Source organism: Cololabis saira, chromosome 17 (genome assembly GCF_033807715.1).
Source record: "Cololabis saira isolate AMF1-May2022 chromosome 17, fColSai1.1, whole genome shotgun sequence".
NCBI lineage: Eukaryota > Metazoa > Chordata > Actinopteri > Beloniformes > Belonidae > Cololabis > Cololabis saira.
Window position 1 is genome coordinate 8,565,580 of NC_084603.1, and position 12,656 is coordinate 8,578,235.

A 12,656-nucleotide genomic window follows, 5' to 3' on the forward strand; every position below is an offset into this window, starting at 1 on the left:
AATCACATTTTCAATCTTCCGTAGTTCCATCCCAGTAGAGCTGTAATCCGTGCAACATCAAGGGGCCAGGAAAAAGCTCTTCTATCTAATTTCTGACTTGTGGGGATAATGGTAAATGTTCACTCAAATAAACTGAGCTGTCCTAAGGGAGAGAAATAACATTTCCAGGATAAAGATCCAGTGGTATTCCCAGTAAACTCTTTTCTGACATGCTACATGAAAAAGGAGATTTTGATATGACTATAGTAGCTATACTGTTTTGTTGCCTTAAGGATGGTTTATTGCCTATAAAGCTTCGTTTTGACTCTTATTCCTCTTTAAAGCAGTGGAATCGCAATTACAGACTGAGCCGTAGAGGATTTCCAACTGTAGACCCCTTATATGTTTTTTATCCATCTTGTAGACCCTCTCGGCGGGTTGCCTGTGTGTGTGTGTGTGTGTGTGTGTGTGTGTGTGTGTGTGTGTGTGTGTGTGTGTGTGTGTGTGTGTGTGTGTGTGTGTGTGTGTGTGTGTGTGTGTGTGTGTGTGTGTGTGTGTGTGAGTGAGTGAGTGAGTGAGAGTGAGTGAGTGAGTGAGTGAGTGAGTGAGTGAGTGAGTGAGTGAGTGAGTGACCAGTTATCCAAAACTTGGTCTCATTGGGCCCTGCAACAAGAGGCTGCAAGAAAGTTAACTATACTTGAAGTACTTGAAGCATCTCTTGCATATGAAGACAGGCGAGAGAAGAACTAAGATAAAGACACGTCCATGTTCTTCCACTTTTCGCCTTTTTGTCAAAGTCCCGCTTTTAACCTTGTAGCAAGGAAAAACAAAGTGGACCATGGCTTTTATAACATTAATGATTATTAACATTATAATTAGCATTTCCAATTATTAGCATTATTGGAAATGTTACTTATTGTTGGTGATTTTAACATCCATGTGGACAACCCTCAGGACAAAGGGACTAAAGACCTGAGTAACAAACTTTGGTGTGACCCAGCATGTAACAGGGCCCACATACAATACGAGACAGACTCTAGACTTACTGATCTCTAAGGGCCTGGGGCCTCATCTATAAAGCTTGCTTGCGCACAAAAAGGGCCTGAAAGATGTGCAAGCCACCTTCTACGCAAAGGCTGGGATCTAAAAAGAAAAAACTCACCGAAAAATCTACGTATCCCTACGGCAACCCCGACCCTCCCGTAGGAACTTACTTAAGACATGGGGAACTGGCGACGCAGGCTGTGAGGTGGTGAAATGAAGCCATATTCATGTCATACTCTTAATAATGTCATCACATATCACAGTGTGGACGCAGAGCCTACGGCGTAGGGTGCGCGGTGATGCGCACCTACGCCGTAGGCTCTGCGTTGGTGTGACGCGGAACCATAAATCAGCCCCGAGCAGCTCTGAGGGGAGGTGGAGCGGGGTTGCCGGGCTGTTCTCGCATCGCTTTCGCACAGGGTGTCTTGATGATTTGCAATTACAGGCTGAGCCTACCGTTAGTTTTTAAACTGAAAAAAGTGGGGGGGACAAAAACATGATTTTGAAAAGACGGGGGGACATGTCCCCCCTGTTGCGCCGAGGCACTCATGGCGTTTAGCGCAGCAACGGCGTGCTGCCACTCACTCGCTTTATTTTATACAATATACATTTTCTACTTTTACTGTGACCACCAAATAATGTCGTTTTCCTGTCCTCCACCTCATCCTCAACATTTCGATCTCAGATCTCAGTGAAATTCAGTGGCACGGTGGCTCGACAGTCTCATCATGCGTCTCATTCATCCTGATGCCCAAACAGGCTGCAGGAAGCCACTGCGCATGCTCAGCAGGCTCATTCATATGCAAATACTACTTTGCATTACCCTTTTAAGGTAAAAAGTGGGCGTGTAGAGGGCGGGATGTGAGGCAGATTCAGCTGCGCAACCTTCCAGCTGGACTGTGATTTATAAAGCGAACATTGCGTGCAAGTGTGCGTGCACATGGTTTTATAAATCCGGATTTTTTTTTGCGCCCGCCATTTTCGGCTTTTGGGTGTACGTGCACTTTTAGTATGAATCCTACGCACTCCATTTTAAATGAGGCCCCTGAGCATTTCAAAGGTTACTGTGTCTGACGTGTCCCTATCTGAAGATTTCTGTGTTTTCTTTGAGAGTACAATTTCAGTACTGACAAATCTTTTAACAGCAGTAATCACAAAACGGTGTAAACGGAAAACAAAAGTGAGATCTTTAACCAGGTATTCTCTTTCTCTCTTCACCCCTGGGGGTCTGGGGGTTTAGTCAATGAGCTTGCCAATAGCTTCATTGCTAAAATGTTAAATGTTATGGATACTATTGCTCCCACTGAGATTAAGGTCATCTCTGGAAGGAAGAAGTATCCCTGGCAAAATTAAACACTGGTGAAAAATGGGCAAAGAAAAAAAAAAAAGTGTCGGAAAGCAGATGGAAAAACAACTCTCAAGGTTCATTATGGTATCTATAAAAAGAAACTTCACCCTTACTATTTACAATGGAGGAATGCAAGGAAGTCCTTCTCTGACATCATCACCAAAAACAGTCATAATGCTTGGACCTTATTTGCTATAGTTGACAGGGAACGGAGCTCAGGAAGTACTTTGTCTCAATAGATAACTTTACAACTGAGAAGACACTCATTACATTTGGAGTTCCCCAAGGTTGCATCCTGGGGCCTCATCTGTTTAACATCAACATGTTCCCATTGGCAGAGATTATAAAAAAACAACAAAATAAGTTACAATAGCTATGCAGATGACACAGATATAAATTACAATGTCACCAAGGGACCGAGGCCCTGTACAAGCTGTTGGTAAATGTATTGAGGAGATTAATGACTGGATGTGCCAGAACTCTTTCACTTAAACAAAAACAAAACTGAGGTAATTGTCTTTGGAGCAAAAGAGAAATGATTGCAGCTCATCACAGAGCTTCAATCTATACACCTTAAAACCACCAACCAGGCTAGATATCTGGGTGTAGTGACACATTAAGACGATAACAAAGTCTGCCTACTATCACCTTAAGAATATATCAAGGATGAAAGATCTGATGTCTCAGCAGGACCTGGAAAACCTAGTTCATGCATTCATCTTCAGTAGGCTAGATTATTGTGACAGGATCTTTACAGGTTTACCTAAAAAAAAACAGTTAGACAACTGCAGCTAATTCTAAGGTCAAGTCCTGACTAAGACCAACACAGTGGACCACATCAGTCCAACTGTGAGGTCTTTACACTGACTGCCTGTCCGTCAGAGGATATACTTCAAAGTTCTGATGCTGGTCTATAAAGCTGTTAAAGGTTTAGGACAAAAATACCTTAGTGAACTCTTGATCCAGTATGAACCTTCCAGACCCCTCAGGTCATCTGGACTCGGTTTTTTATCAGTTCCCAGAGTCAGAACCAGGGGAAATGGAGAAGATGCATTCAGCTCCAAGTGTATGTAACAGACTCCCAGAAAGTCTCAGATTAACTGAAACACTGAGTTTATTTAAATCCTGGTTGACGACACACCTGTTCTCATCTACATTTGAATAAGGATCCAAAGCAGCACTGGTACTTTTAAGCTTGAATTTCAAAACTCGGTCAAATTTGTAACTACTGTTTTTATCTATTGTTCTTTTCTTTCTTCCTTTATTGTTTACATTTTAAATCATGCTTTTTATTTTCTCCTATGTGATGGTGCTTTAAAGTCTCCGTAAAGCACTTTGAACCACCTTGTTGTTGAACTGTGCTTTATAAATAAACCTGCCTTGGCTTGCCTTGTTCATCCTAAAAGACAAGTCAAGCACATCATATCTGTGTTTTCACTGCAATTCTGCTCAAAAAGAACAGTTGTGAAAATATATTTGACCAGATCCAACCTGCTCCTAATAAAAACCACAATCATATTTCCTATAGGTATATAGACTGTTGGATGAACAAATTAAAAGATATGCAGAAGCCAAGAAAAAAAATGTGTCAAGAATTGGGTCATTTATAGATGAAGCATCATGAGCTGATAGTGTTTCTGTGATGAAGCTTGAGGGCCCCAGTACTTTAATGCAGGTTCTCATTTGCTTTTGAAGCCTTGATGAGTGGGACAGATAAAGTTATAAAACCATTTAATTTGTAATTTTGCAATGTTTGTAGGTCATCATCTGCCAGTGGATGCAACTGTTATTAGTGAACCTTCAAGATGAACAGACTCACTGCTGGTTTTAACATAACTAGTAAACACTACTACTTGAGGCAGTTGGTTTCACAGTTCATCTAATTTCTATCAAGAGGAATGTGTTGCACGTACAATAAATCCTCAACAGCGCAGGCGTTTTTTCACAACCATCATGTATGATTGTAAAACAATGCATCGTTGATACAATCATCTCTCTCTGCTAGTAACCACTTCCACTGATTAGCCTATTAGATGGTGTGCTACTGATTTGTTTAACTTTAGTAGGATGCGCAACACCATATACCGCTTACTTAGATCAGTCTGAAAATAGTCTGCAACAGATTAATAGTTAAAATAGTACGTACAATGCTTAGTTCTTTGCCATTGATTGAGACAGTGTGGGTATTATCTGCATGAAAGTGCTTATGATTCAGCCACATTCACTAAACCTTTTGTTTTTAAAGAAGAAAATTCCTCTCGAAGAGGCAGACATGTTCGGCGATCAAAACACTGAAAACTTCTTTCCTTGTGCAAGACATTCAACTAATAAATAACAAGCCTTTCAAAAGGCCTTTGGAAATGAAACATAAGAATGGGTTTAGCTTTCTAAACTTATTATGGCTTCCAAAATCAAAGAAAACGATTGTAGTAATTTACAGCTATTGCAGTATCGACAGGTGTATACAAAGGAATACCTCTTATTTAAGCGTGTGCCAAAGTAATCTTCATTTGACAAACAAAAAGCATAATTTTCTTTTGTTCTCCCCTATTTGTTTGAATAAAGAATAGAAGATTAAGGCTTTTTGGCGCTGTATCAAAAATGAAAGATGCTAAATCCTTCCGTTGCTGTACCTTTTTCTGATTCCTTGAAATTTCAAACACAGCTTTTCTCACTTAATGCTTACTCACTGTCAAGCACAAACACTAAAAAATAACAATTTCAAGCTCTCAAACTGCATCGAGCCGAGATACATTTCTAGACAGATGACGTTGAAGTGGCGCAGTGCCGTACTCACCACAGTGCTCAAGCCATGCTCCTTCATGAGCCTGAGAGAGTTCTGGTAGCAGGAGGTAAGGTCATTGGTCTCTCTAGGGCTCACATGACCTCTGGCCACCGGGCCTACAGTGTGGATCACGTCTGCAGAGAGAGAAAAGCACAATGTTTACAGTATGTAAGCACAGTCTGCATCTGGCAAGGATGAATAGCTGGAACTATTTCTAGTGACAACAACAATGCTTTAATGAACTTCAGCTGTCTGCCATGTAGCTGAGCAGTGGAGCTTGAGCTTTTAGATGCTGCAAAAATCATCTTCTAAAGAAAATATGCAAAAGTTTGTCCTCGCAATGAGACAATGACTCATCATGATGACTTGAGTAGCTCACGGCCTGAAAAGACTGCATCTCTTCAGTAAATGAAACAGCAGCTTAGAAAGAAAATCAATTACAAGATTCTTTTACACCATCTACTCAAATATTCATATCTCTCCCGTACTCTCTTCCCCTACGCATGGTAATGCCTCCACCTGTCAATCACTGGCCTCCTCGTTTGGCCAGGCCAGTCTGAGGAATGCAACGTCTTAATTGAATCATCCAAGTGATGACAGGAAAATAAGAAAATAAAAAAAACACTGACTTGACAGGAACGTAATCTTCTGCATTTTGCCAGGCTATCCTTGGTCTCATTGTTACGCTGAGAGGGTCAACATCAATATAAAAAAAGCAACTGTAAATCCCCCACAATGCACTCCAGGTAGGTTTAACGCAAAACATTGCACACATACAGTAGATGAACTGCAAGGGCTTCAGTGACATGTTGGACAGTAATTTCACTATACTTCGTGAATTAGAACAATTATTTTGCTGAGACATCCTTATAAAAAGCCATTAAAATAGGATCCAGCTTTGTTACCTGGCAATCCTTAGGATAGGAAGCACTAAACTTAGATCAAATGTAACCACACATTCGCATTTTAATGCGCCAAACTCTGTTTACTGTTTACACGTACTAAAATATTAAATTCTGTTTAAGGTCCTAAAATTTAGACCTGGTTCAGGTCAGGTAAGATGAACTCAGCAGGCGGTGTCTGATTTAAAAAGGCATCATGCATGTTTTCTTACACGTGCTTCACAGCTTAATAATAAAGAATGACTTCCTGGCTGAATAAATGCACACCGCAGCTCAATAATTCTCCACAGAATTAGAAGTCATAACATTTATTTAGCTTTCATTTGGATGATTGGACACTAGAGGCCAGAGAGAGAGAATAACAGTGTATCCAAGTCATTTTCTTTTTTGTTGGGCAAGTGGCTAGATTCCGAGTTTGGGAGAGGTGCAAAACAAAGGATTTGAGCAATTCCCAGAAAAAGGGAAGACAAGTTATAATGAGAATTGAGCTGTCTGAAGTATTGTCTTATTCCACAATAGCAGGTGGAAAATTGCATAGCACAACATGGTTATAATGGGACACATGGTAAGTTGTTTTTTGTGCATAATTCATGGAGTTCTTCACTACAAGAACGGCAACATGCCAATTAGACTGTGGGCAAGTGCCAAAAACCAGACTTCTGGTGAATTCATGAAAATTTAAACAGTTCTTTTATCACAAGTTCACATGTCTCCACTCGTTTCCTCTATACCCTCATATCAAATAAATATTGATACTTCTGTGTTCCTGCAAGGTGAAGGAAGCATTTTACTTTGTAACTAAGGAGGAATGTTATGGGATCAGGACAGGTACAGTAGATGCTGGAAAGACTCTGACAGCTGCATCAGATTGTTGGTTCTCTAACATGGATGACCTCTCCAGCACCGCTTAGAAGGAATGCTTTCTTTCAGTTTCAGAGAAAAATATATATTTTTTATTATTATTTATTTATTTATTTATTTATTTATTTGTTTTTTCAACCACACAAAATCAAATTATTATTTTGATCAAGGTGCTGCAAATGATCATTTGATTGGCCAGTTTTGATAGCGAGGTTGCTAGATCCAAGTGTTTGTTCTCTCGAGGCACACAAAAAAACCCTCTGTTTTTGAAACCTCTGACACCAAATTACAGACAACAATAGCAAAGCCTTTTCAACATAAATTATATAACCCTTTGAAATATAAGTTTGAAAAGCTCTGTCAGTGTATTATTAACATTCAATATCAAGATTGTTTTCCACTCAGTAAAACCCTCAAGTGATTGTAGCAATCACAACAGATGCAGAAAACATCAAAAAAGGCGCCCTAACAAGAGACAGAAAGTAATACAGATATGTATCCTTCACAACAAAACTAACAGACATTCACTTGCAAAAAAAAAGAAAGAAAAAGGAGGGCAAACAAGAAACTTTGGAATAAAACTCTAAACTGGCGAGATTCCACTACTACACACAGCCAACAATTTGTTCTGAGCATACAATATAAGTTAGAGAAATGTAATACAACTCTTTTTACCGTAAAATCTCCTCTGCAAGTCCATTCAGTAACTGTGCCTTGCATTTCACTCTACTACTTAGTGAGAGCTTCCGTTCCTTCATAGCATATTTTTTAAGCAGGTTGAAATTCAACATGCGTTGCATTTGTTCACTAGTTTTTATCTTGAACCTGTAAAGTCATCGTCAATGACAGAGAAAAGATTAATGATCATGAGCTGAACTTTCTGCTCTTCCCTCTTTAGTCCAGTGGGTGCTTGAAGAAAAGATTTATTTCATTTATCAAAGTCAAAGAATAATATTAACCTCCAACGGTTTGATTGAGGCAGTATCATCTTTTGTATTTTGATGGTACGCGATAAGGTCACATGACTGTTTTATTCTGTAACAACAACAGTTGTTGCTTCAAACTACACACCACAGGTACTGTTGCTGTAATACTGATGACTACTTCATGTGAATCTCTCAGTTGTTGGTACTGTCAATCTTAAATATATATATATATATATATATATATATATATATATATATATATATATATATATATATATATATATATATATATATATACATATATATATATATATATATATATATATATATATATATATTACATAATGATCTGCACATTTATCTTACTGTGAGCAAATGAAAATAAAAATTAACAATATGTAACACCTGTATTTCAGTAACAGTTTTTGGACAGAGCTCATCTCTAGCGTAAATACACTATTTCAAAACACCACCTACCTATGTGCCTCAAGCTGTAGCTGAATAAAATACATTTAGATTCTGTTGAAGCCTATTTCAGAAAAGCTAACAGATAATTATGCAGGTATTCACATTTCAAACGTCAAACATACTCATTCCTTTTAATTACACACTGTTTGTTATGTAGTTGGAAAATATAGACAAACTAGAGATGATTGAGTTCTTTACTGTAAGAGGCACAGATCAGGAGTAAAAGCATGAAGAATTAATAATGAATCTTCATTGAGAGATCCCTAATGTAACGTGATTTTCAGGGTAGAAAGGATGGATTGGACACAGAATAGCCCTTTAATGGACTAACCGTGTGAGAACATCTAAGACAAGCCTACAGTACTAAAATATTCTTTTGCTCTCCCAGAGCCGAGGAATAACTACCAAGGGGACACGCTCACTTCAAAGACGCCACTTTCTTAAAATCTTTAAAAAAAAGAAAAACTTTTTCATTTTGAAGTGAAGTCCTGTGCTATTTCAGAGGGACTTGCGCTTCATATCCTCATCAATCATTCATTTTCACTTGCCTGTGCTGACTTTGAGGTTGGGTTACAGTACCACTCCACATAATGACAATTAAAAAGAGAAAAAAGGAAAAAATTCAATACATCACACTTTTAGTTTAATATGATGGCTTCTTCTGAATGATCCCACTATTAATTCTGCACATACTGTACATGTGGGAGAACAATTCTGTGCCAAAGTTTGAACCCTATCTTTTAATCCTAGTTTTTTTTAACAGAATAAAAACTGTCTGATACTAAAAAATGAAATACAATAAAATAAAGAAAAATCATAGAAAGATCTGACACATAAAAAAGACAGAAAATAAAAAGATGTTCAAGAAACTTTAAAATAAAACTCTAAAACCGGTAATTTTTTAATACTCGACACAGCCGAAGGTTTGCTTTGAGAATGTAGTATAAGAGGAATATAACAAATCTAAACTATTGCACTCAGTTGAGTATCAACTAAATACCATGAAAGATATGAGCAATGGTGTGACCTGGGCATTTTCCCCGTGGTGACGCCCTCATTGGTCATTGGTGGGGTGGCTCCTGGTATGAATAGCTCCCCAAGATATCGTTCCTCACCTCAGCATCAAGCCAGATGTTTATGATGTTTATGATTGAGTTTTGATGTGCATGTTGGGGGGGGGGGGGGTGAGGGGGGATATATGTGCTGTGTGGGTATCAATGCGAGGATGTGCCTGAAAATGACCTGATGGCTGTTTTTACCCATGAGCACAAGCATAAATATTGGAGCCGGAGCACCTGCACCGGGGCCCAGACGCTGCCCGGGACCCATGGAGGAGGGAGTGAATGTAAAGGCTGGATTATGGTTCTGCAACAAATCGACGCCGACCTCACGCCGCAGCCCACGCCGTGCCTGACGCGCACCTTCCACAAATTGTAACTATATACGTTTTTTACTGCAGCCGAGGAAAAAGCCAGCGTCCCACCACCTTGACCGGGTGAGTTTGGCCAGTCACAACATTAGCCCACATGGCAAACATTTTAGTCCTCTAAAGTGGCTGTGCATGTGTGTGTGCATGCGGTGTGTGCTTTTGTTTAGGGCAGGGGTGGAGGCACAAAAGAATATTTGCACCGGGGTCTATCACCATTCATATGTGTTGATTTTATTATGTAAAGCACTTTGTGCTAATGAGTATGAAAAGTGCTACATGGATAAAGTTTGATTTGATTATACAAATTCAGCAACTTTTGCCACATATTAGTATGAAAAAAGGTTATAAAACCCTTTCTTAAAAATCTGGAGTTCAGTATTCAATAATGTGAAAAACTGTTCTCAACTGGAGAACATTCAAGGCAGTTGCAAATCTTCCCAGGAGTGGACATCCTATCAAACTAACCCAAGGTCAGACATTGCAATCCTCAGAGGGGGAAGAAAATAAGGAAAATCTAAGAGCTGACCCTCGAGGCCCCACTGAGCATGTTAAATGTTAACATCCATGACAACACAATCAGAATAAAACTAAACAAGTACGCCTTAGAAGTGCTGCCAGGGAAATGCCTCTTCTATCTAAAAAGGATATAATAACCGAGGTCTAGACAAACTTTTCCTATGCTTTTGAAAGAGTAATACCCCATGGATAGAAGAGACCTCTGTGGAATTGTTTGGCCTTAAACCCAATGCTGTATTTGGCAAAAAACAAAACACAGCATTTTAGCAAACACATCTTTTACCCACTGTCATGAACGGAGGTGCAAGGATGAGGATTTGGAGTTGTTTTGGAGCCACGGGACCTTGCAGTCACTGAGTCATATATTAACCCCTAAATATTCGCCTCTGGAGTTTTCAAGAGGCAAATAAGAGGATATCGATCCAACTGATTCAGTGAAGCTTGGATGATGATGCAATAGGACAGTGATCTGAAGCATACCAGCAAATACACATCAGAAATGCTGAAAATAAAAGAATCAGATGTTGGACTGTAACTGAAGAGCAATACTCTTTGCGTGACTGCTGCGGCCACGTTGTTATATAGAAAACACAAGTCAAAAGCAGTTAATATCATCTAATTTTTGACTTAGTAGATTCACTTTAAAATGTGGCAAAAAGGAAGCGTTATACAGCTGGTTGTTTCATGAAACAAAGAGATCCTTTTGACCCAGGATACGAGGCTTGAAGTTGTTCAACAACTGAATGTCTCCTTTCATGATTGAGAAAACTTTAAAATAGTGTAAATCTTCAGCGTAAATTGGAGAAAAAAGATCAATAAAGTCAGACAGCGTTCACCGAAATCTTGTACGTGTGTGTGCCATTCGTATTGATTTATTGTGTTTGTGTGTGTGTGTGTGTGTGTGTGTGTGTGTGTGTGTGTGTGTGTGTGTGTGTGTGTGTTTGTCAAAGGCATGAACAAGACAAAAAAAAAGAAAGGAAAAAGACAGAATAAAGACTGCAGAAAAGGAACTATTTCAAGAGTAATTTGGCAATGAGGTACACAGGGAACCAATTTGTCTCCACACTGCTCCCTACACTGTAAAACATTTTAGAAATATTTCAACCCCAGAATAATTCATCAGATAAGAAATTCTTCCTTTTATAAGCTGGACAGCACAAATTTGTCAGATCAAAGTTTATTAAGGAAACATGATGAGACAAACATACTGCTCTCATTTTAATAGTAGTAAAACCATAAATGCTGCGATGGTAATAACTGCATTGCATGAATAATTTCTGCTCATTGAAAACTCAAATGAATGTTCCTGCACTTTTGAGTATTTTTTTTCAGTTCACTCTGTAATTGCTGGCTGTTTTCTACATGAAAACCAAAAAAGCGCTACTGTGCTTTTTAGGTGATTTTCTATCTTTTCAAAGTACTCAACGGTCCTGGAAACAAATTATAAAAGTAGGATGCCACTTCAAAAGATTCTCCAGCTTTTTCCAGCCCTCCCCCCCTCGTCTCCTTGAAACTCATTGTCAAGCTTGGAAAAACAGCACGTTATCATGTTTTTGCAGATGAACATGAGTTACAACCGTGATGTACTTAAGATGGAAAAAAATATGCCACAATGAGTGCAGATGTAAGGATGAAAAAATGTTCCTGAAACTGATGAGGCGTCGATATCACTGATATTTCAAGAAGCAGTGACTGAAAGGCTGCGAGCTGGAGTTTCATCTAAATGCTCAGATTGTGAGAGATGATCGTCTGTTTGCTGATTGTATGAGTCTAAAAGATGGTTTGGGAGCTGTTGTGTGGTTATCTTTCTTAAGGCAAGCATTAATCAAGTAAATATAGTCTTATTTCTCATCTTCAGTATCAATCAAAAGTTTAAACACAACTCCTCAAAGAAAAGGTATTGGTAGGCCCAGATGATACTGGGCCTTTGAATATTTTTTAGCATTTATAGCTATAGTGAAGAGGCAAACAGCAGCCATAACACAGTTCAGATAGAGATCACACAATCCGAGTGCAAGTATTGTTCAGAACAGCAGCCACTGCAACCCAACGTCTAATTTCATCATACCCACAAGAGTAAGCACATTTCTAGAAATTAAGTGTATTTTGTCATGATTGCTACCCTATACCCTCTCAGCATGCACACAGCTGTTCTCATGTTGGTTGCTAAGGATTACTAAATGAAGTGTGTACACCCACTCGGACACGGAGCTGGTGTTGTCATGGTGACAGTGAGTGCCGAGTGATCCCCTAATGCTTGCTGACACTCCTGTATGAGATGGGGGTGGGGGGTGGGGTGTTGCAGACCTGGAATCATCTGCCGCATACTGAGCAGGTAGAGTTGTTAGTGCTTTAATATTCCTATTTTTTAAAAATGGATTACAGGTATCTTAGTGAT

The 12,656-nt window shown here is 39.1% G+C and overlaps 1 protein-coding gene across 1 annotated transcript in view; it reads right to left on the bottom strand.

The window, feature by feature from the left end:
• Window positions 1–12,656, bottom strand: part of macrod2 (mono-ADP ribosylhydrolase 2) — a 445,260-nt gene that overhangs the window by 138,503 nt on the left and 294,101 nt on the right. The window contains exon 6 of the mRNA XM_061745838.1: window positions 5,169–5,290. Coding sequence (XP_061601822.1) covers window positions 5,169–5,290 — 122 coding nt within the window. The remainder of the gene's footprint in view (window positions 1–5,168; window positions 5,291–12,656) is intronic.